This window comes from Melospiza georgiana, chromosome 1 (assembly GCF_028018845.1).
Source record: "Melospiza georgiana isolate bMelGeo1 chromosome 1, bMelGeo1.pri, whole genome shotgun sequence".
NCBI lineage: Eukaryota > Metazoa > Chordata > Aves > Passeriformes > Passerellidae > Melospiza > Melospiza georgiana.
The window spans coordinates 42,121,320-42,149,265 of record NC_080430.1 but is presented as its reverse complement, the minus strand read 5'-3'; the positions used below and the strand labels follow the sequence as shown (position 1 = coordinate 42,149,265).

General features: G+C 40.0%; 1 protein-coding gene across 1 annotated transcript; it reads right to left on the bottom strand.

The window, feature by feature from the left end:
• Positions 1-25,276, bottom strand: GPD1L (glycerol-3-phosphate dehydrogenase 1 like). Its single transcript, XM_058033391.1, has 8 exons — positions 25,208-25,276; positions 20,383-20,560; positions 19,511-19,651; positions 15,690-15,828; positions 14,395-14,507; positions 6,322-6,555; positions 5,841-5,947; positions 1-2,970 (listed from the first exon to the last, which is right to left on the bottom strand). Exons 1-8 carry the CDS (start codon positions 25,258-25,260, stop codon positions 2,874-2,876), a joined length of 1,062 nt encoding a protein of 353 aa, XP_057889374.1. The 5' UTR covers positions 25,261-25,276; the 3' UTR covers positions 1-2,873.
• Between the last annotated feature and the right edge of the window lie 2,670 nt (positions 25,277-27,946).

Below are 27,946 nucleotides of genomic sequence, written 5' to 3'. Positions count from 1 at the left end.
TTCCCAAGACAAAAATGTTTATTTTTGTACTAACTTTTCAAACAGGTATACATTCAACATCTCTAAACAAAATCAGTACATACGATGAGGGCAAGTTGAGTAGGTATCATTAGAATGTAATACCTTCCTTAGCAAGTAAAGTTCATAACCCAAGAATTAGTTACAAATTTATGACCCCCTTACACAGGGGTAATGATTTCAGTAAGACTATCCCAGTACCAGGCAAAACAGAGTGTTTGCAGAGCAGGCTCATTCAGTTCCAGTACCATGTCACAGTCTTTTAATGAGCAGTAAATAGTGGGGGAAAAAATACATAGTGCCAAGCTGAGTGTTCTCCAGCACTGAAAAGCAAATGTAAATAGTGAACTATCAATAGAATTTAAATAAACTATTTTAGTTATTTTAGTTACTGAAACCTCAATTTTTGTCTGAAAAAAAGAATATCATAACAGACTGGCGAAACGAATTCCATAAAAACCTTTTCTCTGGATTTGCCTTAGAATATAAGCTTCTCTAAAAAATAAGAACAATGAAGATTTGAGACTTTCAGTGGTAGAAGTAGTATTGGAATAATAAAGAAATAATTTAAAAAATATATATTAATTTACCACATTTAGCTCATATAGCCCTTTATGTATCTTACAAAAAATGCTACTGTCCTACATACTACATGTAAAAAAAAAAGTTTATATATATAATGTATATGTACACATACAAAGCGAAAGCCACCAATTTGGTATTAAAAAAACAGAACAAAACAAAGCATAAGCAAACACACTGGAAGTTATGCAGTAATGAGGAGTGTATGCTCCATGTGTGCGTTAGCGTAACAGTGCTTCCAACCTTAAAACACCCTCTTAAATGTCTAAGCAGAGTGCTTGCTCCAAGTCAGCTCTACCAGTGATGCTCCCAATTGCCACAAATGTCTGATGTCACTTAACTTCTGGCCATCTCCCATGTTTAGCACTAAATCAGAAGTAAGGCAAAATAACTTTTCACATCCCTGGATATCTAAGGACATTCATGAGATCTTCCAAATATTAATTCAAAATAATACAGGAGCACAAAAAAATGGTACCCCTAAGTGGAAGGGTCTTCCTGTCTACACAAAGTTGCCCCAAAGCTTCCCTATTTCAGAGTAATCCAGGTTAGGTAAGTATGATAATTATTCCCAGGCATCCTCTTTGTTTTAGCAACTTTTGAATGACAACCTGAAGTTTCAGGATGGGTGTGTGCTCATGATTCCTGGTCTAAAACCACCACTGAGAACAGTGAACAACAGTTCTGATACTGCTCAGATGTTAGGTGTGGATATTCAGAGCAGATGGACAGTCTTGTTCTATAAATTCTAATGCCAACCCTTGTCTCCCAGTTGGAAGAAGGAGTCCACCCTTAATGTGCCTAGCATATATTTCACAAAAAAATCCCCACACTTAAGTATACAAGAAAAGCAAAACAGATTTTACTCATCTATCTTCTCTTGCATCAATCTTAAAAAAAAAATCTAAAAAGACCAACCAAACCAACCACCCCCTGCCCCCCGCCTTAAACTTCATAAAATCACAAATTTTCCAATAACAAATAAAATTAACCTCCCTGATAAAACCAAGGTTCCTGGAAAAAACCTAGTTGACACCCTGGGGAATAAAAGAGATGGATGCCTTTGAGAAGCTTTCTGGGAGATGAGTTGTAAAGGATTTGATTCAGCACCCATAAAAGTTTTGTCCAGTGAAAGAGTAACTCCAGAGCTGGGAAGGCTGGACCAGGACTACAGCCCAGTGGACGTGCCAGTGACTGGCAGGCACTGAAATGAATGCAGTCATCGTACTGGCAAACAACCCTGCTGATGACACAAGTGTGTTGCACCAGGGAATTCCCCTGACATTCCTTGGAGTGTTGTGTGGAGCTCAACACATTGCAGCTAAGCTAAAATCACAGCAGAACAACTTGGAGCAGTGGATACCCAAGGCTATTCTTCATCAAACAAGCAACAACAGCAGTGAAGAACAACCACAGGTAAAACAATAAAATGAACTGTAGGCTCAAGGGCTCAGAACCCCCAGGTGAACACCTCTGGCTTGCTTTGGGGAATGGGATTCTAGAAGAGCCTAACAAAGAGGAACAGTAAGGGAGAAATGGAGAAATACAAAAATGCAAGGATTAAAAAACAGAAGGGGAGGCAATGATCCCCCTCTAGAATATTCCCTTTAAAACAGTGTAATTAAAAACTTTAAATTCATTTAGAAATTGGTTTCAAAGTAGCTTGACAATTTCAACAACTTTCAAAAATCAAAATATTCTTCACTAGAGTTCATTGAAATATCCCTGCAGCCCCTTGAATAACTGCTACAACTTGTTTTGCATTAACATTGCTTAAATTAATATAGTCATAAGCATGCAAAATGTTAACATTTAATTGCGCATACAGAATAAAACAAAGTTCGAACAGATTCCTAGTATTTCAAGGTTACACGCTTGATTCAGCCTCTGATCAAAACCACTGGGATTCTTCCCAGAGTGCCAGCAGATTGTGGACCAGGCTTGAATAGAAGACAACAAAGCATTGTGTTTTATGGTGCAGGAGCAAACTCAAAGTACACTTGTGTATACATAGCAGGAAGGCAGTGCAACTTTTGTATTGCGGATCTTAGAGGAGTTGCATGTTAGCCAGTAAAAGGACAATCACTGAGCCAACACGGCGTGCTGTGTCACACAGGCTGGGGACAGACACCGACAGCCGCTCACAGACACTCGTGGTGCTCCTGGAGCCTAAGAGCAGCTCTGAACAAAGCTCAATGACAGCTACATCCACTGGAACCCGGACACGAATTGGAAAGGCAGAAAGCTGCGTTAGTACAACAGCCTGATGGATTTTACTTGTGCTGTGGATGATTCTGAAGGCAGGATACTATGTCTGCAACAGGTCTCCCTTCATAGCAGATTTCATACACAGCAGTGAAGAGTGGAAACCTGAGGAAAGAGGGTGGGGAAAGTGAACACAGTGTAAATTTATTCTGTAACATTTTATTAAATGAAAGAAATATAAAGGGATGAGGAGAGGGAGGGGGGAAATGGAGAGATGGAAAAAATTATTTCTTTTTTCTATTTGCCAGGTGCAAATGCTAGGCTGAAAAGCAGGGCATTAACTACAGAACCTGCACGCATCTCTGAAATAGAGTGACTCTCAGAAGCCTAGCTATAATGGAGCCTGAGACATTCATTATGCATGGCACAACCATAAAGTGTTCTAAAAAATAAATTTAAAACATTTTTCCTGGCTGTTCTCACAGCAGTACCCATCTGTGGTTAAAAAGGATGACTGGCACATCTGTTACGCAGTACTTCTCAGCAATAACTTGATAATAAAGTATATGACCAAAAAAGACCCAGGAAAACATTGAAGGTCAAGTTTTTTAATGAGAATTGAAAAATAGACCTGGATTTTGAAAGACAAAATTCCACATCTGCTTTTTTTTGCCTTTTTTTTTTTAGATTGGCCACATCTCCAACAACTTTCAAATTAGTCAGGCTTCTCTGATAATCTGAAGGTTTGTTACAGCCAAGATACTTTACAAAATTTGTATTTGCTTTCTGTCCATCCCAAACAGTAACAGCCAGACAAGTTCAATTTTCATACAAAGCCTGGTAAATTTTGGGGGTTGATTTGTTCATCAAGTACATATACCCTTTCAGCATGGCTTTTTATTCTGCTGCATTTTAACCAATGGAAATAAAAAACAAGGGTCATTGGAGATGGAGAAATAGTTAATTTCTGAGTGATTCAGAATACATCTGTATTAGGACTTTCTCCTTAGGAAATGTGTCCCAGCAGTCACTCTAAAGCTTTATGGGCTCTAATGCCCATTTCAGAGTTGAGCAGCCCTGAGCACCATGTATGATGGCCTATACATTCTGCTGTCACTATTACATTGCAGTAATGCTATCAGCACATCACCCTGAACTAGACCGACCTGAGTTTTGTTTCTACTTCATTGGTGGAAAAAAAAATTACCACACAGCCACACAGCTGCTCTCTCAAATCCAATGCTAAACTCCTCAGATGGCAAAACCCTTACTGGGAAATCGGCAGAAGGAATTTATACAATGACTTCCGCATTTCTAAATGAACCTCACTCACCTTGTATGATGTACTAGGCTGAAGGGGGTTACATTTGCTGTTGCCATAAAAGCTTTTGTTAGCGTAGGCACTAACAAAATTTGCTGTGACTGTGTGAGAGGTGGCCACAAAACAGATGAACCTCTCAGAGCAAAAGCAGGTGTCCCACAGGTTTAGGTACAATACTGGCAGGTACTGCTCAGTGAAGAAGCACCACTACTACAAGCCACAGCCTGATACCTAAGTCCTGCTGCTTATCCCAGAGAACATTACTGTGCACAGGTCTGCCACACTTCATGTGGAGAAACCTGTACCAAGGGTGACTGCAGGCTCAGGGCCAGCAAACTCCAGCTGTATCTCAGGCCTGAGCACATAAAGACAGCAAAGACTACAACAAAAATTGCACCATGAGTATCAACAGGAATCAGCCCTGCTACCAAGGCTCTTCTGAACTTTGACTTTTGCACATTTCTACATAGCCTTGGGAATAGTTTTGCAAGACCAGAGTATGAAATTCTACCCTTATGAGACTCTTTCCTCTTCACTTTGAAACCATGGCTGCTTCACTGTGTTTTATGTTTTAAAGCAGTAGTTTTTTCAAAACACTTTGAAAGTTGTCTTCAATAGTCTTGTTGAATGAGACCTTTTAGGAAGAACTGACATATATATGTTGGCATGCCAAAAGGAAATTAGCGACACTGTTTTCATGTCTTTTATTAAAAGCACAACCCAAAGTCATCTCTAATGCACTTAATTTGCTGTAAGATAGAACAGGATACAAAACAACCCTCAAACACAGCATCCTGTTTCATTTAGGGAATCATAAACAGTAAAGAATGAAGCCAACATTTTAATTAATTTTTTCTGCAGTTAGCTTAATTACTGTATAGTAAGGAGACAAACTTAGGTACCTTAGATCCAAAGATAATATTAAAACATTAATCATTTAATGCAGCTGATGCATTAAAACTGAACTTTAAAAAATGCTTTTGAAAAAAAAAAAGTAACAAGGGTTGGTCTTTTGCCTGGCAGTTTTTAAATTTCTGATTTTTCCTCTTTAACGAACAGCAACAGATAAATGTATCCCTTAATTTTGTTAGAAGACAACTGTGTGTGTGGCTATAGGAATCATTCATGTTCTGACTTGAATACAAGTGAACCAAGCCAGGACAATCTGCTTAATGTCATACCACAAAAAACCACTCTGACCTACAGAGGCAGATGGGAGGTTTTAACCTACAGCAAACTGGAAGTCACATTAAGAAGGAGAACTGCAGTATCTAAGCTAGTATCCATGTGGTGGAGGCAGTCACTCTATACAGATGATCACCAAGCTCCTCTCCTTAGAGGTAAGTAATGAATTTACTACAATGAAATGAGATGTAGCAACTTTTCACAGTCTCTTTAAGAAGCTCTACTTTCATGCATTTTTTTCTTTCCACATATTAAAACACACTTGCTGTGCTTTTCTGTAGTAGCAGAAGGCAACAAAACACTCTGCAAATAGGACATTAACAAATGTAACGTCACACTAATAGCTCTATCTACACCAATATTATTTTCAGGTTCTATTCACTTCTCTTTGATTTTAACTTCTAATCTACTGTTATTACAGTGATTTTCTTTTTGGCTATTACTTTTATGAAGATATCAAAACCAAATATGCAGAAAGAATTATGGAGATAAAAAAGGGGTATGTGGAAATTGTTTCATCTGTTCTTACTTGTCCAGTATTTCTTGCTTCTTCAGGATCTGATGCACTTCTGCAGAAGTCTGTGGCCCTTGGAGTTTCTGACCACGCAACATTTCTTTCTCTAATTCTTCAAGAGACTAAGCAGCAGAGGAAAAAAAAAAGAAAGCAAAGGAGAGGTATGATAAACTTTTCAGAAGCTTGACAACATAATATGGATGAAAAAAAATAAAGGTTACTGAGAGTTTTTTTCTTTTTGAAAAGTAGTCTTGAGTGAGCATATAGAATATTCTCCCATATTCTTGTTTGTAGGTATTCTCTTATCTCTCAATCTTTTTTTTTAAATCACCACCCGCCCACCTTTTAATACCTTTACACTCATTCTAGCCAACAGACTCAGAAAACACGAGGAAAGAGAAGGGTGCTACCATGACTCAGCTAACTCTACTGTTACTCCAGCAACTGAGGAGTGGCAGTACTCATAGGAACAGATTCCAGCCAGAGAATGAGGTACCTTTCCAGATGTAGCGAATGCTTCTGCTACACGTCGATTCCGGCCAGCGTAACACGTTGTGATGAGATCAGCAATGCCACAGCTCTCCAGGAAAGTGGCAACAGAAACCTGTCCCGTGCAAAAAATTTTGGCGAAGGCGATCATCTCCATTAGGCCAAGGCGAATAACAGCAGCTTTGGTATTGTCACCGTAGCCAAGGCCATCACAGAAACCAGCTCCCACTGCTACTACATTCTAGTAGGAAGAGAAATGGGAAATGACTCAATTACTGCTTACAGTTGTCCTCAAGAACAGCAAACACTTTACTACTGAAAGACTAGGTTGCTAGTTTGGGTTATTTTGGTTTGGCAATTTTGATGTCTATGGGATAACCTAAAAAAAAAAAGAAGAAATATAAGGCAAAACATTTCCAAGGATAAAAGCATAGTTAAAACTCTGACATAAGTTGCCCCTGAGGCTGTGGAGCTATTATTATTGACCATCTTTAAGGACAAACAGGTTGCACTACACCCAAACAAAGTTTTAGCTAGACTGAGCTACTCCTGCCCTGAGGTAAGGGTGAAGTTAGACTGACATCCTACAGTCCCTTTATTCAGATTTTCTTGATGATTAAAGCACCAATACAGCTAAAAAGCATTTAATGACGTCTATGATGGCATGCTACAGGACCAAATTCAGCCAAGCCAATAGTACCCAGCCCTTTTAAGTGTGCAGAGTTTCTATGACCATCATAGTTCATAAAGGATTCCTAAAAGGTTCAAGATACAGGAAGACATCCCTTAGCAAAAAAATGGTTTGCTTTTTCCTTAGACCTGGTGATGACCTTCTACAAAGAATGTGCTGTTAACATTCAGCTACATGGTCCCTGCTTTGGTTACAGAACATAGACATTTGATGGGACACAATTGAGTGAAGCAACTATAAAAACTATTTTCTGGCTTGGGAGTCAGAGCAGGCACTAGCCCCGGTTCCACTATCCCCACTAAAACAATCCATCTTACACAAAAAAAACCCACAAAAAGATGACATCCTGACATATAGATAAAGAAAGCAAGGAAATAATGAATGTTAATATCTTCCTGCATGAAACAGCAGCAGCAGCAGTGATTCAACAGAATGCACAGGAGAGCCAACATTATGACTCCTAATGTAGCATCTGATGTAGGGAAAAAATAAAATTAAAAAACCAACTTTAACTGTTGATGAAGAAAGATCTATAATCAGAAGATGCTACTGAAAACAACCACTGATTAACAGCTGGTTTGGTTTTGGACTGTAAGAACCACAAATGCCAGGCAGCTGTAGAGCTGTGTGGCTAGTAATGGCTAGGTGACTCTGAATCACATGAGGCCAGAGGATCAGTCATTGCTTTTTGAGCAGCTAGATGAGGTCTAAGGTGATCCTAAAAATTGCAGACAGATATCCCAACATTAGACCTGAAGCAGCCCAAGGCAGTCAGCTTTAAAATTTGGTTGTTTAAATCATCTTGGCTTAGATCTTAGCTGTGGTGATTCAGTCAAGGTACACTTCCATCAGGCACCTCTTGCAGAGCAACCTTTAATATTTTTTCATTTGATGCCAAAGCAAGAGGAAGTCAAACAGATATTTAAGAAGTTTTCAGATGGGATAACCCATTCAAATGGATTTTACATGTATGGGAAATCTCTAAGTATTTATCACTCATCTAAAAACACAAACATGACTGAGCAACCTTTGGGTTTTTTCCATATACTTCTTGAACACTCCCATACTAAAGCTTCCCCTTCCCTCCAGTTTTGTCTGCTTGACTTTCCACTTTGAAGCAGTCTGCTTGATCATAATTTACAATACATTTTGGCCTAAAGTATTTTGTTGTCTATTTGTACCTTTTGCAGTGTTTGTCTTTGGAGCAACAGAAATAGCCTTTTAAGTAAGTCATACCAAAACTATTTACATCTGAGGAAATGGGCTAGGGAACAAGGGAAGTAGTGAGCCCAACTCTAAAACATGAGCTCCTCATTTGTACAATGTTCCCATTGAATATTCTTACACAGTTTGCAAATAATGAGGAAACAAGACAACAAATTATGCTCTAGAACACACTCCTGTGCCTAGGAGACTGTTATGTGCTGGCACACATATCCCTCAAGCCACAGCTATTAATTTACAAGGTCTACCATCTGGTTTTATTTAAATCCTTGAAGAATCTCTGACAACTGTCTGGTACCTAATATACTGTAGAGAACTAATTATACACATTGAAAATTATACCTTACTCAAAGATGAGCCACCCCTTTAAAAACAACAACAATGACAAAAAAATCTCCCCAAACTTACAACCCAGTTATCTTTCAGTCCCAAACAAGATCAAAACAGTTAGTTTGTTACTTGAAGTCTCAGGCTGTAGGCACTAAGCTGAGCTTGTTTCAGGGAGATGCACAAGCAGAACACAAACTGACACACAAGAGCCTAGTGGCACTATCACTATCGTGAGATTGTGATATTGTATGAGAAGTACATAAGGCAGGAAGTGTGACTGACCTGGCAAAAACATCCTTCTGTATTTCATATGGTTGATTTTGAATGTTGCCACTGACAAAGACTACACCCGAAGTGTCCTGGTTTCAGTTAACTTCCTTCTTAGTAGCTGGTACAGTGCTGTGGTTTGAGTTCAGTAGGAGAATAATGTTGATAACACACTGGTGTTTTGGTGGTTTGCTAAGTACTGCTTACTTCAAGAAAGGAACTTTTTAGGGTCTCATGCTCTGCCAGTGAGGAGGTGAACAAGAGTCTGGGGAGGGAGCAACACAGCCAGGAGAGCTGATCCAAACTGGCCAAAGGGATACTCCATACCATAGAATGCCATGCCCAGTAAACAAACTGGAGGCATTGGCTGGGAGCCATCAGTCACTGCCTGGGGACAGGCTGGGCACTGGGCAGTGGGTGCTGAGCAACTGCAGTGTGCATCACTTGTTCTTCTTGGGTTTTCACTCTGTCCTTTGTTACAATTTCTATTACTACTGCTGATCTTGTTGCTGTATTTTCCTTGATTTCAATTGTTAAACTGTTTGTATTTCAACCCTTGAGTTTTACTTTTTTCCACTTATTCTCCTTCCCATCCCTGACAGGGGGTAGGGGTTTTGTGAGCGAGCAGCTGCACAATATGCAGTTGCCAGCTGGGATTAAACCACAGCTTGAAGTTACAGGAATTCCTGCAAATACCCACATACAAAGAGCCCACATTTCCATGAGATTAGAAACTGACTGCATTTGCATGCACACATGGGAGTCTGAGAGGCCAATAAGCAAGTGCCTACTGACAAACACGTTCCACAGGTTCAAAGATACTGTCACAATAACCCCAAAAGGACTGCAACACAATGTTCCTCTTGGCCTGAGGCATTCAGAGCTCTCAAAATCACTACATGCTTAAGCAAACACACTTCCCTATCTTGGCATTAACAGCTTTTTGCATGAAAGCACACATCCTGACCATGATTTATAGTGTGGTTTCATATTGCACTTGATTTTAAGCTACTAAAATACTTTGCCCTAACAGACGAGCTGTTCTGCTATCCTGGTGTTAGTCCTGGTTATTCTAGAACATGAACAAGGAATGGATTTAGTTATTTTTTCGCTGGGCTAGTGAAGCTATGCTCCAGAAAAGAAATGCTGATCTCAGGCAGTGCTCACAGTGTGTGTCAGAACAAATGAGAGAAAGTGTCCTTTACTTGTACACAACCTGCTGCAAACATGCAAGAGGTCACAAATGCAAGGACAACAGATGACCAAGAAAACAAGGACAACAAGTCTGCAGACTTTGCTGACAGATTGTTCTCCTACAGAGTCAGTCCTCAGAAGTATCCAATATCCAGTGTACAGCATGTTTGTGGAGTGCCCATGCAGACAGCTTCAGCAGCCATTTCTGAGGCAACCATTACTTCTCCATAATTAAATGGATCATATTATTTCACCTTCCTTGAGGCAGTGTCACAGCTCAGCACAGCCTGCTTTCTCTCTGTTTACACATGAACCTGGAGAAGCTCATTGCTTCCCCTGATGGCTGAGAAGAGGTCAAATGAAAAGACTCAAAAAATCAAACACAGTATCAGCAGGACTGTCAGAGAGGTTAAGTATAAACTGTTTGCTTGCTCCTGGTGAACTTGAATTTCATTTCCACTCAATCTCAGGAAGAAGAAAAAACCTCTCACAATCAACTTCTAGAGTACCTACACTGACTATTCAACACTGACTGCCCTAAACACACTTTGCAAGTAACAATGCTGAGTTACATAACCTGGTAAACAATAAATCCTCACCATACTTCTTTATTAAAGGCTTAGCTGAAGCTGGAAGGTTTAGATGAGCCTGAAGCAACCCGAAAGGCAACCCCAGCTGCTGCTTGCTGCTGCTGCTTCCTACAGTAACTCACATCTGTCCTTGGCTGCTGCCACTTGAGGGTTTTTAACTCTCTGGATCCCTGATCATCAGGCAGCTGGAGCATGGCTGTTTTTCCATATCCAGAGGTTAGATTCTCAATCCTCCTCCTCTCAGGCACCCCTTGCACTGCTGCACTGGGTAAGTGAGCTAAACTGGGGTATGGTTTACCCCCGAGACTGCAACTACAAGCATCTAAATGGCCTCTCAAGGATGTGGCCAGGTTCATACCCCAGCTCAGTCTGGCCTCACATCTGTGCTGCTTCTAGCTCCACACTGGCACACGTGGTGAGGACTCTAAGAACACCTCTGAGGTGACAACCTTGCGTCCATGCTGCTCTGCACAATCACATCCATCAGTATCCAACAGCACCTCCATATGTGAGCATAGCTGCACATACTATTTTTAGGTGACATAAACTTTAAGCATTTTCTAGGAAGGCCCATTCATCATCTGATAAATGGCAGGTGTACTTGTAGGTGGCCTTGAGTCATGCTGCCTGTAAAGCCAACTGGGCATCTTGAAACAACTATCCAAATTTCAACTTCGTCAGTTTCTGTCCCCAACTCCTAGAAAAGGTCAACAGACAAATGTGAAATGTTCATCAGCCCTCAAAAGAAAAAAAATATCCTCACGAAGAACATGCCAAGCACTTTTGTTCCAACAGCCAGGTTACAGTAGAAAGCTGTTCCTCCTCAGTACCATCAGATTTTGTAAAGTCACTGCCACTGTCTATTCAGTCAGTGTCCAAGCTGGCACAAGACTGCTTTTTCATGGCACTGATTTCTGCACTTCACTTTATCTCCACCAGCCCATTGTCACAAATCTAAATACAGTAAATGAAGTGGATATTCTATACATATCCATATATAAATAGCAATCAAACACATGTTTTCCTATGATCACCCAGCTGCACTACCTAATATTACAGTCTGAACTCAAATAGGCTTCCAAAACCAAATTTCAAACCTGTAATTATCATTGTAAGGGAAAGCTGTGCTCAGAGCATTCTTTGTTACCCTTCTGTATTTTTCCCAAGCTTTAGGCAACCACCCACGCTGAAAATCTTCCCTGCATAGAAAGGCTTGCAGAAATAAAAAGAGAGGTAGAGTACAGGCTTTTAACAGCTAGTCCATTATGCCAGTAATAACAGGAAAGTCTCCTTTTCCTAAGCTGGTATTTGCAGGAAAGTGCAGAAGCTGGAAAAATGTAGTTTTCCATAGTGTACTCTTTCTCATCCTTCAAACACCAACACAGGAACTGGTTTTACTATTTCCACATCTAAAAAGACAGTCTGGAGTGACATTTTGAATTGGCACTGCTATAGAAAGAGGGTAGAGCCTCTCTTTTCATGCCAATGTCTCCATGCAACATGACAGTGTCACCTTCTGAAATTGGAACTTCCTCCTTCCAGGAAGTTAAACAAAGCTAATATTTACTATTTTTTACTGAAGTAACTTCCCAAGTTTAACAAACTGTCAGCTGACTGAAGCTACACATTAGATTTTACTCTGAAAAAAAAAGTCTACTTTTCAAATTTTTATTACAAAGACTATCAGATGAATGATAAGAAAGCAAAGCTCTTTTAGAAAATATGTACAGCTTCTAAGAAAAAACACTATTCATATCTGAGTTTTGCATTTTGCTTTGCACTATGGTAATAAAACCTTATCCACAGGTTTAATTTTAGCTTCTTTATTTTCTTTCAGAGCCAGACATGTTCCCAATGCATTAATAAAAATTTTCAATCTTTGAGAGTAAAACACCTGAGGACATTATTTACATGCTGCCACCACAAGATTTAGGATAAACTAGAAAGGGTTTTAAATTAAAAACTACTTTAAAATACCATTTTATTAATATTTTCTTTTAGATTAAGACAGACTTGTATGATTAAAGACATCGCCCATACTAGAATGATGGGTCTATGCCATCAGTTTTGCCTTTTAATTATGCAAGAAATCCACAGTACTTTTAAACCAGTTAATCTATCTTTAATTCACTTTTTGTTTAGACCTTATACCATGCATTTTTTGGAAATTTCAATTCAATTATAAAATATACTGCAATCAATATGAAATTACTAGAGCACACAGAATATAAACACCTTTTCAGAAATACAACTAGACAGTTCAGTCTGCAGGATGCATGACGAATAATGAAGCAGAAGAGAGCAATAAAGCAAGGTTACAAAAATCCCCTAAAGTCTCACCTTAGTATCTTTCCAGGTCAAGAATAACAATCTATTTAAATTCTACTGCAGTTCCAAAGAAATATTGGTATCTTGCCTGACTTAGACCTTTTCAGTGGAGTTCTGAGTGTGTGCTGACTACCTGCCCAGTTTGACGGGCATGCTCATCTCTAATGCCCTTTCACAAGATTTGTGTGAATGAAAATTTCCTGGGACAGAACTCCTCTATCAGACAAGGATTTAAGCTAGTCAGAAAACATCCTGCTGAGCAGGTTTCAAAGAAAAATAAATCTGCAAAACTTTTTCAAGGGTCAGGGATTTCTTTTCTGGTAACCTTCCCACATCACCCACATCATTTTAAAGCAATGGCTGTGGAGCTGAATTACAAGCTCCATAATTTCAAGAAATTTCTCTCTGTACAGTAACTCCAAAGCATGCTGCGACAAAACACCTAATCCCATCAGTGCACAGACCCATTACCTCCTCTTTCTCAGGCCTTCCAGTATGACAGCTGTCAAGACAAAATTAAGGAAATTAATATGCCAAAAAATGCTATTATATCTATCCAGCTACTTTCACTAAGCAGGAATCAGAGTTCCTTATCTTAAGACATCATTGCTTGGTGTGGTAGCTTTGCAAGCCAGTTAATTTAGTTCAGACAAAATTTCAACAGCAAAACCAAAGGCAGACAAAATAATTATTCAAAACACCAAAAATAAATAAGTAAGCCAAAATAATTATTAAACCACTACACCCATCAGAAATTATTCAGGATAGGTATCAGATAATGTGAGTTACTGTACTGTTTGCTATGGTGCCAAACAATTAATGCCTCCCTTTACATATGGCCTGTAAATGACCTGAAAAAATAGCCATTAAAAATGTTTAAGTTAGCCTTTGCTTCCTGTTGGCATCAATTTTGTTATGAAAAAATTTTGGATGAATTACTGTCCAAAATAACTTTTTTCCTATTCAGGTAATTTCTGCATGTGATTATCCACACAAACCTTATGTAGTATACGTCCATAAAACATGAGTGCTCACATTGCTTCAGTCAATGAAGAGGGAGACATTTTTGTCAACAGATACGAAGCATTAATGCTAATTTCTTTCTCCCTTTCTATTGGTGAACACATTGTTGCAAAAAGAAAAAGGGAACTAAAATAGACTTAGAAATATATCAGCCAGTTAGATGAAATCAATACTTGCTTCATGACTGTGTGTAAGTTAAGTGGAAGATGTAGAAAGAGAACCTGGCAGATGGTGAGACACAGATCTAAAAGCCAGCTCTCAGAAAACGCTGCTCCCTCATTTCCCCTCTGGCTCTTCTGGAAATGTTGTGTTGCAGTTTTACATATTATAAAAAATACAATGAACTTTATTTTTAAAATGGAAATACCCTCATTTCTTTTCTAACAAGGATCACTATTTCATCTGTGTGTCACCTGCAGCCTGTTAATCTTACCTTCAGAGCACCACACACCTCAACTGCATCTGCATCATCTACTACAGTTATTCGGAAGTTTGGAGTCTGCAGGAGTTCTTTGAAGAGAAGGCCATTTTCCAAAACTTTGCAGCCTATTGAGAGAGAGAAAGGAAAGCTAAAAAAAAGGAATAATTTATCTGTATGTTTTTTAGCCTTTCCTGTGCAAGCCAAAATGCCTAAAAGCAGAGATAAGGTCATTTTATTTCAATCCTAAATAGAAACCCTGTTCTAAAGGACCAATCATGGTGACATCGCACTTAAAAGCTCTGCACTGAGTTATTGAGGACTTTCACCAATTTATTGTCTGCTCAGCAACAGGTTCTAAATAACAATTCCATTAACTCACTGTCCATTTTTTGATCACTATCTTTAATAAGAACAGCAAATAATAAAACAGAGATGAATTAAGAAGGAGCAATTCTACCAATTATTTCAAAGCGAGCACGCCACAAAAATACCTACTGATAAAGGTATGTCAAAGCTGCTTTATTAATCAAGCATGCTGCCCCTGACAATTGTTTTTGAACACTAAGATGCTGTTCAACCATTCAAAATTAAGTTCAATGCAAAAGCTGTGAATGAGATGTTACAAAGCTAGCAGTGCACAACACTCTAAAAATTAACACTGAAGAAAACCATAATATGAACTCTGTGCCATAAAGTGTGAGTATGTGTAAGTACCTGTATACATATACACACACACATGCCTTTCTAGGAACCGTAAAATCCAAGACTAGGCACATCCTCATGCTGCAAAGGTGTGCAAACATCAACACAGAAGTAAAACAATTACTAGTTCTTGTGGGAACAAAGTATTTTGAGGAATTAAAAGAAGATACCTTAAAAAAACAAACAAAAAAGTCAAACCAAAACAAACACATGAAGGTACTATCTTTGACAATAGCACCTGAGCTGGAGTACAGAATTTATAATTGTTTATCCATGTAAAGCCATTCAGACCCAAGAAAAAATCTTAAACAAAGTAATAAAATGAAGCAGTTTGTTATATGAAGGGTGATAAAAAACATGCTTGTATTTCACATACTAAGGTAATAACCCTGGTAAGAATAGGTAAAATTGTGGTCTTCTCTCTCCCTCTATTCCCAGTATTGTCCTAGTACTTTTGGAAGCATAAACATTCTAGGAAATCCAACCAACAGCTTCTGGTAACAGTCAGCTAATGTCGAAAACAGTGACATTCGAGCTATTTGGTGAGCGCCTGTGAGGACAGGTGCATGTTTATTTTTAAATATTCTTACAACTTGGAACAGTACCTATTGTGGTTTCACAGAATTTGTCTGCTGCCACCTCATTGGCAATGTTAGCTCCCATCAGCACACTGATGTCTATTCCCATCTTCTCTCGAATAATGTCAGAGATCAGTTTGAGTCCCTCCGGGCCTTGATCTATTCCCTGCAGCCAACATTAAATGGAATTACTAAACAGTCATTCATTAGGCACAGTAGAGATGCAAGCAGAACACAATTAGTCTTGTCCACAGGTGAGAAGTGAAACAAGGACTATTCAGAGACTAAAGATGACAGGTGTACTACCACAGGCACTTATGCTATTTTGACCTCTCCAAGATGTCTTAGAATTGTAGGAGGCAGCACCTTAAGACTTAGGACTAAACTCTAGATGATGAAACCAGTTTTTATTCCATCCTCAAAGATCTGATTCTAAGAAGTGCTGAACATTCTGCTTTTTTAGTTCAGAAATCAAGGGCTTATTATCAGTATATCCTTAATCAGTGAAGCATAACCAATCCATGAGTTATGAACCAGACCTGAACTTGGATTTGAAATTACACTGAAACTCACAAAATGGCATCTGAATAATTTGTTTTGTGAAGAGATATCTGAACTGAAATATCAGAGGCAGGTTCCCCAGTGTATAACCAACAACAGTTTAGTAGTAGAAATACAAAAGGAACAGCCATTCACAGATAAGTAGAAAGCTGAACAACTGAGAATAATTTAACTTTTAAGGATATTTTTAATCTGTATTTATAATGCACTCTTTACAAAGTGTGAAAAAAGGGCAGAAATAGGGCCTTAGAAAAGATCACCCCACATATTAATGCTGCAGAGAAGAGAGTCTGGTACCCTGAACTGCCTGAACTAGAACTTCAAATAAGATCACCTTCTTCCCATAAAACTCTTTTCTCCCAGCCTGCTAAATGCAGAATCCTTTTCAGCTTTTATTACAGGGGTATGCAGACCAGCTATTGAAATAGCCATTCTTTCCCACAATATACCACAATACTTTATTTTAAGGCTGAGGATTTGATACTTTTGGAATTAGTAATTTTGAGTTATGATTTATAGACAAAAAGTGTGATCCTGTATTACTTCCATATATACATATACATACACACTTGTATGCTGCCAGTAGTGACATTTCAGGCAGGCAGTAGTTTCCACAGGTTAAAGGTGCTGCTCCTTAAATAACATGGTGCAATGAAAAGACATGCAGAAATGCCTGTATAAAACCTGCCAATTAAACTAATGCTTGCATTTCTGCATTATTTTTCAATTTGTATTGCTTAATGCACAGCTCTGCTTTCTCATCTTTAATGAGCCATACAGAAACAACCTGAAAGCAAGCATACAATACATGTTGCATTTTTCCCCCAGAGTGCCAAAAATGTCCCCACAAAATAACTGTAAGGCCCCTCTTCCTAAGCAGGCAAATAATAAACAGAAAAGCATGCACACATTGGGAACAGCTCCAAAAATGTAAACACCTACACAACAATTATTCATGCAAGTGAAAGGAGACCAGAAAGGCTTAGGTGCCAGATTTTGCTCCATTGTGAAACAGACATAACTCCTGACAAAGTCCAGGAGAGCTGCACCTGTTTCTTGTAGCATTAAATCCAATACTGAATGACAGAATAAAAACCAAACACCCCTTCCTCCCTGCAAAAACAAGGCTCCACCATTTTCACCGGGCAGCAATGGTCTGCAGGCAAAGCAAGCAACCTTACTGCTTGCATCCTAACACGCCTGTCAGAGCAATCCCTGGAGCCAGTTACAGGGAAATGGAAATGAGACTGATGTTGATGTTGCCTGAAGAGTATTTTGAATGACTTTCAGCTAGCCTGCAACTTATGCTCACTGCTGTACTGCACTCCAAGTTTTATATGGTTCCTCACCCCACAGCCACACAGTCACTTGTAAGGTTTCCATCGACAAAGAGCTAATGTAAAACAACACAGATGCAAATGTTTCAACAGAAACTACTATTAACCAGCAGATAAATGTCTTTATTTCCCAAAGACTCAGTTTTATTGTCAGACATTAGGCTCTGCATGAAGATTAGACTGTCAGAAAGAAAAAAAAAAAAAAAAAAAAAAAGAGACTAAAAGATGACACGCTAACTTGACAGCCAATTTAGAAAGCACAGAAATGAGATGTCCCACGAATAATAGTTTGCAGAGCAGAACTGCACTTTAACTATCAAAGTTAACACAAGCCACTTTAACAGCATTAGCATTGAGCATGAGACTCAAAAATTATGACACTGATGAAAACAGCATGCCTAAAGAATATGTAAAAGTGGAGGAAAGAATGTGGTGTTAAATCTCTACCCTTTCTTCTCAAATGACACTTTTAATGATGCTATGTTATGCCTTTTTAGTTGCGCCTTTTCATAAATACTGGCACGTACTTCGCATTCTCCTGCAAAACATTAAGGGGCCTCACAGCATTTCTTTGGAAAGGCTGCCTATGGATGCAGTGCTGCAAAGTGACAGTGGGAAGCTGCCCAGTAACCAACCCTGCACTGCATGGCAAGTGCCACAATTTCATTTCCATCACTACACTATGCGTGGACTTTTTGTTTTGCTGGGGGTTTCTGTCTGTTTGGAGTTTAGCTTTTTTTTTAGTGTAAGGATTTCTTCCCCTTCCACACCCTCCCTTTTTTTCTTTTTTGTTTTTGTTTTGCCAAATATAGCCATTAATCAACACTCCATTAGAGAACTAGTGATTAGTATCCAGAACTAATTCCAAGGGAAAATAGGCCCAGGGCCTATTTTCTTCACATATGCTGACTTAAACCTCATTTAATCCAGCAATTTCATTAGTTATATTAGGAGAATATAAATCACATTTAGCAAATTAAAGGAGAATAAATATCTTCAGTATTTTTAACAGTGCCTTATTTTACCTTTCTACGTTTAAAGAGTTTTTCTACAATTTGGAGCAAGAACACTTTGGAAGCATTACTTTTTCATACCTCAGAGCAATATACCAGTCAGCACTGACAAAACAATAGATTTTGTGGGCTTTGTTAGCCAAACTAAAGAGACAAGCTTGCAGCATGCAGTGATTGAGGATTTTTCTTGTTTTTTTTGAGCACAGATCCATATATGTATGATTTTTCAGAGATGACAGGAAACAAGGGAATGTGTGCCAAGAAAATGGCCTACAAAGCCACAACAAACCACAATCTTCCAAACCTCTTGGGAATTGCTTATTATTTCCAGAGGAAAAAAGCCCACCCACCCAAAAACAATCCCAAAAATAAGCTAATCCACATTTTTAAATTTTTCTGCCAGCAAAACTACAAACACTCCAATGAAATGCCTCCCACACCTCTGCCCTTTCCTATTTCCTATGCTCGAACTGTCTTTGGGCGATGCTGAACAGACTCTCCTGTTGCAACATAATATTTGACATGAACAAGAGCACTATCCTCTCAATCACATGAAATTCTCTCAGCAGTTCTTGAAATGATCAACTCAGCATGTGGGATGTGCATTAACAATCACAGCATTATGCTTGTGCTCTGCTCTTCATCTAATGCTGCTTTTGGAAACAACAAATAAAAGCCTGGAAAGCTTAGCGGTGCAAAACATATCATCTCCCTCTTTCTTTCTAGAAGTCTTGTGAAGAGCCTCATTTTCCCCTTCCTGCAAGCCTTGCGTAACAATCCACTAATGACCAAGACAAATTCTAATCTTACATCTAGAAAGGTTTAATGGACCAATCAAGCGAATAATGCACCGAGACTTTGCATATCAAAATATCAAGTCACCTTGTCTCAGCTCCATGACACATTCTCAGTTATTAATGCAGGGTATTTATTGTACCTTTATGAGACTTATGCCGAGGGCTGTACTGGGTACGTGTCCTGTGATTTCATCGCAGACCTGCTGGATGAACTGATGAGGAATGACAAAAACCAGCAAGTCTGCATCCTGTACCGCTTCACGAAGGTCTGGAATAGCAACCTGTGTAGTTATGGGAGAGAAAGGCTGCATAACTTCTCAAAATTAACACTACACACAAGTGGTATCTAATAAAACTAAAATCACAGAATCAATTAGCTTGGAAAAGACCTCTGAGATTATTGAGTCCAACCTTGGAACAAACACCACCCAGTCCACTGGGCCGCAGCACTGAGTGCCACATCTGGTCCTTTCTCAAACACCTCCAGGGATGGTGACTCCACCACTTCCCTGGGCACCCCATTCTAATGTTTAGTCACTCCTTCTGGGAAAAAATCCCTCTTAATTCCCAAAATGAACCTCCCAGTTGGGTCTTGAACCCGAGCAGTTTGGTCTCATGCTGAATGCCATAAACTACTGCATTTTGTCACTGAAAATAAGCAGTAGCATAGACTTCCCAGACCAACAGCTCCAATCCAAGGTTGAGGCCAATTTTTTTTTTATGGGTATAGTCAAAGCTATTAATCTTGCTCTTGTTCTCACACTTGCTTTCTTGTACAGAAATTGAAATAATATAAAAACCAATAGTGATAGGAAGAAAGAGTACATTGGATTTACTTAACTGCAAAATTACGTAATTTTACTCGTTTAAATTTTTGATGTCATCAGTAAAATAGCATAGTCTGAAATATTATAGACCCTAGAGGTGTTAACAAAACAAATTTCTAGCTCCTTTTACAGCATAAGCAATATTTCCTCTGCTCCATAACTACAATTTAGCTTTTGAGCCTTACCACATTATCAGGCAGCTTGCATCCAGGGAGATACTTTACATTTTCATGGTCAGTATTTATGATTTCTGTCAGTTTTCTCCCATTAATATCCTCCTCGAAGACCCACATGTTCACTGTGGGATCAAACTTCTGCAAATGTTTTACATTATTACCTATTATTCTGGCAACTGCAGAACCCCTGCACAAAAGAAAACAAAATCAGTTTTAAAAAATTATGATTTCGCTGTAGGAAAAAGAAGACTTTATTTTTCAAACAATCACAAATTCACACATTATTTGACTAGCTACCATAAAACATTCTGATCTGGTAAAATAAGTGGAAAAATACACTAGTCATTCACATCTGCTGCCTTCTCTCAACTACAGCTAAAGTAGGTTGGACTGAAGCATTTACTGAAACATCCTTACTTATTTTGTTTTCTTGTTGGCTATCCACTGAGAGTTTAGGTTACTGTACTTCCCCAAATCAAATTAACTGTGTCTTCAAAGCCGAGGTAAAAGTGACATATTAAATTTTATTAAATGTGTCACTTTCACCTCTAAAAGAGATGAGAAGCTTCTTTGCTGAGATGACTGACTCATAAGTTCTTGTACAATACCAATAGGCATTGAAAGCCAAGAATCATTTACATGTTGCAGAAGTTGTGAGCTTCATGGCTGTGCAGCCAACCTCACAGACCTGAACTATTGGAACAGCATCCTCTGAAACTGCATGGAGACAAGTCCATTACTGTTATCCTCATATTCTCCCCAAGAACAGCATACAGTGAGATCTGCATTACAGTGATCAATTTTAATTCTGAAATCTCTAAGCAGTAACAAAATTAATCACAATTACAAGAGGAGGAACAAACACAATCTTCCCTTTCATCGTTTTATTAAACCTGTTAACCTAAGTTCCTTTCCTGGGATAGGAGGTAATTTCATAATTACTGATAACCTACTAAGGAGACACAAAAAATTTTAAGAGATGTGATAAAAATACAGAGTAATGATCTAAAGCTTACATATATGTGTGTGTGTGTGTGTGTGTGTGTGTGTGTGTGTGTGTGTAAACCACACACTTTATTAGGAGGTAAGAACACTAACTTTTCCAATCTAGTTATACTCACACGATCCCCAAATTTATATTGCACATTGCTTATAATAAACCCATAGCTGGCAACTGAACAAAGTGGGTTCATTCTGCCTCAAGATCTTATGATATGGCACAACTCATTGGGCTATATTAAAGATGTGTGCTAGCACTTGCCTAAGGTCACTTTCTAAGTAGCAGCAGAAAAAGAATTTAGTACCCTAAGGAGACCTTTCATAGTCAAACCATAAAACTGTGTGTCAAAAAGACTGGAATTTACTTCTCCAATAGCACTTCACACACTAAAAATGCCCCCAGGTTCAGGAGGTGATACAGAAGACAATTGCAAACCATCTCTATCAAGCTTGACCAACGTGGTTTCTGCTGCACTGGTACACAGCTCACCAGCTCAGCCTCCAAATGTCAGATCCATACACACAGCAGAGCTCACATTCAACACAGCTCAGGTACGTGTTCTTCAGACAGTGCTTTGAGTTCCTTGAACAAAAGCACATTTACTCCTACAGATTTATATACAAAGTTGGGATCCTGGCAAACCCACTGCCTTCTGTTTTCAACTTCACTGCATATTCTCTGTGCTTGCTGGTGACAGAGCAAGACAGAAATAACTGATTCAGCAACTCTCTGACTGGGATTTTCAGTCTGCCAACAGGTCTGGCAGTGTGTACTACTTATGTGAGACATTAATTCTATTACTATTTAACACTTAAATGCCTGAGCTGTCTTTTTTTTTTCACCCTTTGAATGCAGTATTAGGAAAGGTGGAGATTTGCCTAGTCTTAGTTTCTGAATTCAAGAGACAAGAAGATTCTCCTGACTGGCATCTCTGGTTCATCATTTCCCATGATGTTGCAATCACTCTTTCAGTACCATTTCACAGTTGGCCTGCTGTCCCCTCACCACTTTTTAACTAAAGCACAAAGCCAAAAAGCTCCTTAACTTGCCCTGATAACAGCAGCAGTGGAGGTCACAACATGCAAGCGCAAATGATATAATTATCTTGCTCTACCACTGTCCCTGTAAAATCACCTCAGTTAAACCACAGTTCCTCCCAGTTTTCCACAAGCTCCTAGCTGCATAAACCCCTCTGTCCAGTAACTTCCCATCTCCTCCCAAATTTTACAGTTTCTGTTCAACTTTGGCAATCAGGTTACCTAAAGACTGGTTCCAAGAAAATGATGAGGGATAAATTGTGGCTGTGCACACCTCATTAACTTGCCCTGGGAGTGTTATCAGAACAGGCTACAGAACATGATCAAGGCAGGCTTGCAGTGCTTTAAATGACTCTGGGCACTGTCCTGGAATCCCAGGACTCCAAGGTGTACTCTCTCAACACTCCAGACACCTTACTTTATTCCCTGTCTTAAAAGATGCTAACAGAATCACTGATCCAGCCGCTGAGCAACCCTAAAAGGGCAAGGCCAGCAGACAGCACAGCTCCTGCTCTCCAGGCTGAGCCATCTGTCCTGTCCCGTGATCTTCCATCAGGTGTCAAGTGACCCCTGCCAAGTCAACTTCATTGTTAAGGTGACCTTCCATTGTTAAGGTAGCAAACCAGCCAAACAGGTCTGACTGGAAGCAGTCAATCAACCAAGGCAACTGGCTTAACCCTTCTAAAGCTACTGTCCTGCCAAGCTCCTGCAGGGCGTTTTTCATCCCAGATATAGGTTACAGGGCTATGAGAAGAATTGTCTGACGGAATCACCTCACACAGAACTCCAAAACCCACTGTCTCCAAACTGCTCAAGAGGCCAAACCCCACTCAGATCAACTACTTACATGCCTACAATTTAGGCACCACCAATCACACACTCTTATAACTCAGGCTTCAAAAGTAGATAATGCCAAATATCAATGATCAGATATTTACAAATGCTTCAATTTCTTTCTAGTTACCTGCTTTAAAGCATTAAATACTAATATTTTAATTAAGTATTTTAGGACTGCAGGCCCCATATCAAAAGGCGCTTTCAAGGTTTACAAATTCAGTCCAATTTAGTTCAATGATTACACATACACAGTGCTCATACACAGAATCACAGTGCTCTTTGCAGTCAGGGTCTAGTGTCTGTCATCCCATGGACTTTGAGGAAGAAACCACCGACCTCTCCAAAAATTACTATTTTCAATTTTTGATTACTTTGGTTTCTGCTTTACTCACATGAAATTACATGTGAAAGAAGCTGTAAGTTATTTACATACATTTATCCCCAAAAGGAAGAGCGAATGCTGCTACCAGGCAGCAGCTTTTTTCTTTCTCTCAGCACAGGAGATATGGGCATTTTGCCACCAACTCATCCCATTAGGCAGGAACTTTTCTTATTTATTAAGCTGATCCAGTGAGGTGTAAACAAAACACACTTGCTTATGGTTATTGCTAGTAGGTAATATCTCCAAATCTTTTGCTTCTGTAAGAGTTTCACAGTGAATCAAATACAAATGGAGTCAAACTTCCCGTGAAACTTTTTCCAGACTTCAACTATAGAACAACAGCCACCATATTCCTAAAAAACAAGCTCCAACTGCGTAAATTCCTTGTGATATAAAATGCAATGCACACATTTTACAAGCTGGTGCAAGGAAAGCAAGAGATGCTGCACTGAAACATCAGCCATTCCCTCAAAAAGGGGATCACAAAGAAAAATAAAACTTGGCAGCTGCTGGTGTTTTTAATAGCAGCAAAAGCCAACTGCATGGAGTGGGCAGGCAGGGGATGAGCAACATGTCTAAGATCATCCTGACAAAAGACAGGCAAATTTGGTTTAATAAAACACAGTGGCTTGCTCTGCACGGAATTCTTTTGAGTTTAATGTCTTAAAAGCCAATGGTACCTGAATAATTTTTAATTAATTTTAATTTAATTCCAAGTAATTGGAAGTGACAAACTGTGAAGCCCTATTTCTATAACACATTGTACTTAATTTATTCACTGTAAAGAGGGATCTGGTGTAAGAAAGAGAAGTAACTAAAGAAGACAAAGGGTTATTAACACGATACTCCTCTGGAAGAATGATGTCAAGTAAGTCTATTGCTTTCAGTGGATGAAGAAGCAAGTTTATTTAAGTCTAATTATAAACTAGAGAGAGGGACAGCAATAAAACCTAGTCTCAAGCTCTCAGTGTGCTTCAGCATAATCATTTTGGAGGGAAAAGAAAACGAAGGTATTTCGAATAACCCAGTGTCTCGCAATTCTTTTTTGAACTGTCTTTGGCAATAGGCATATAAGAACACAGAAAACCCCGAACAACACTTTTGTAGACAAGTGAGGTTGTTAGTGAAGCTCTACAAGCAGGGAGTAAGTTGGGGAAAAAAATTTAAAATGTACAGCATCTTTAATGTCTACGTCATCTGCTATCGGACAATGCGCCCAACAAATACCAGGTTAAAAATATCCTAGAACAACTTCTTCGCAGGACACGCGGGTGTTTACAGGCACTAAAACCGCGGGCTCCATTCTGCCGCTTCTTCCTCCGAGTAGGTCACGGCAGCACCTCTGCTCCGAGGGAGCCCCGAGGGGCAGGGCAGGACGAGCCGTCCCGCATGGAACCAGCGCGACCCAGAGCCCGCCACGGTCCGGCCGCCGGCACCGGGTGGCCTCACGGTCGCCACCCGAGGGGAGCGCGGCCGCGGCGCCGGGCGGGAACCGACAGCAAGGCCCGGGCGCCTCCGGGAAAGCCGGGCCGCGGCGGCCGCCGAGGTGCCCGCCTTGCCAGGGGCCGCCGCACTCACCAGTTGCCCGAGCCCACGATGCAGACCTTGAGGGGGCCGGCGGAGAGCGCCATGGCAGCGCCGCCCGCCCCCCGCCACAGCGGCCAGAGCTCCGTGAGGCGCCCGCCCCCCGCTCCCGCCTCCGCCGTCAGGGCATGGCCCGCTCTCCCTCCGCCCCTGCGGCGTGACGGGAACTGTAGTTCCGCCCCCCGGCCGCCCGGACCGCGGTGGCTGAGGGCGAGGGGGCCCTCGAACAAAGCAGGCGCTGTGGCGTATCGCAGAGCCACGGAATCATTTAGGTTCGAAAAGACTTCTGAGAGCATCGAATCCAACCTATGCCGAGCACTACAACCAGACCATGGCACTGAGTGGCCATGTCCAGTCTTTCCTTAAACACCTCCACCGACGGTGACTCCACCCCATCCCTGGACAGTCCATTGCAATATCTAATCACCCTTTCTGTGAAGAAATTCCTCCTAATGTCCAACCTGAACCTGGCATAGCTTAAGACTGTGTCCTCTTGTTTCACTTGTGACTTGGGAGAAGAGGCTGGTCTTCACCTGGGTACAACCTCCTTTCAGGTAATTCTAGACATCAATAAAGTCTCCTCTGAGCCTCCTTTCCTAGGCTAAACAACCCCAGCTCCCTCAGCCACTCCTCACAGGACTTGTGCTCCTGACCCTTCACCAGCCATGCTGCCCTTTTCTGCACACACTTAATGTCCTTCCTGAATTGAGGGGTCCAGAACTGGACACAGCACTCAAGTTGTGGCCTCACCACTGCCAAGTGCAGCAGAAGAATCCGTATTGTCACTATTATCTGCTGAACTAATATACATTTCAGCCATATATGTAACAGCAAAACTTCTGCTCTCTCCTATGTAGCTTTGGAGTAAGTCTGTGATCACTAAGTCGGCTCTCAGTTGTGGAGGAACCGACGTATCAGGTAATAAAGCATGTTAGGCCTGGAGAGATCTTAGAAACAGAAATATGATTGTTTCCAAATACTCCTTTGCCCTCAGCCTTTAGCCAAAATCATATTGTTCTCTATCCCACATGCTTCTCCAGGGGGAAAAAAAGTGGATGTGTTGTTGGTCTGATAGATGGGTGTGAGTCATCTGTGATAAACTTTTCCCTCATATGTGTATTTCTACTGACTCTTTTAGCTGTATTTAATAATAAATTACCAAGGAAAGACTGAGAACCGATCTCATCATGGTCGGCAACTTCCTGAGGAGGGCAAGTAGAGGGGCAGTATTGATCTCTTGTCTCTGACGTCCAGTGATAGGACCCAAGCAAACAGTGGGAAGCTGGGGTGGGGGTTTAGGTTGGGTATTAGAAAGAGTACTTCACCCAGAGAGTTGCTGGGCATTGGAACAGGCTTCCTAGGGAAGTGGTCACAGCACCAAGCCTACCAAAGTTCAAGAAGCATTGGGATAAAGCACATAGTGTGACTTTTGGGGCTGTCCTGTGCAGGGCCAGGAGTTGGACTTAGTGAGTCCCTTCCAACTCAGCATATTCTAAGATTCTATGACAATGCTCTTGTCCGTGTACCAGAACAGCATCCCCCTCTCTTTATTAAAATCAACCATGTATCAAGACCTTTTGAGCTTTTCATTACAGCACATTTCTTCGTTTGTACCTCTTCCAAATTGCTTGCTGGGGGTTAGCTGTCAATGAAATTCTCTTTCAATTAGAGGATATAAAAGAAGAAAAGTTGGATCAGCTCTGTTGCCTTTTGAGCTATCATTGCTGAAGCAGTGTGAATTGCTACCTGCTGTTTTCCTTTTAGTTTAAAAGCATGGTTTTCATTTACTCCACTGCCAGTTTGCTATCAAATTAAATCATAACAAAAGGGAAAAAAGCCCCAAAACAACAACCAAAACCAACATGTCTAAAATCTAATCTGCTGGCACTAGTATTTATTTCTACTGCTAGCACTTCCTAAGGTGGAGAAAGCCCTCATCTCATTGTTTGAGCCCAGTGAGAAGGTGTATTGTTTATACTTGCTTTAGGCATTCAGAGACCAGGGTTGATAATATTTGGCCTAAGTTTTGAGGGGTTGAGGAGAGGATAGTTCTATAAAATTGAGTGATGAGTGACTGGAATCTAAATGCTTAATGAAATAAGGAACTGAATATTATGTAAAATGTACATCATGAATATGAACACTTAGTATAATTTTGAGAGTCTGGACAGAAAGGTTAAGGTCTTTATTAGGCTTAATGTAAAATATTAAAAAAATGCAGATAAATTATAATTTCTATAGATTTTCTCAAAAAGCTGACAGTTCTTCAACAGTCTAGAAGGCTATGGTCCATCAGTCTGCAGCATATTGTGAGGCTGTGTGTGTACTTCTGTATTTTACAGAATTATAGAATTGCCATTGTCTCACTGGCAGCCCCTGCAACCTGAAATTTAACATACATTTACACCATGAACTAAACTGTACTCTCCTTAGACAGATCAAGTTTACACAAACTTGAAAAAAAGCCAGAATACAAACACATATTCATCCTGAAGAATCCTCAGATGCATTGCAGAAGTACATTTTGCAGGTCTACCATGCCACTTTAAATTTTACAGAATAGAATAAAGTAAAAAAGACTATTTCAGTTGGAAGGGAACTACAACAACCATCTAGTCCAACTGCCTGATGAATTTAGGGCTGATTAATTGAAACTGCTTCTGAAGTAAGAAATGACCAATCATTTAAATAAAAACATTGCAGACAATGGAGAAGAAAGGGCAAGAAAGAACT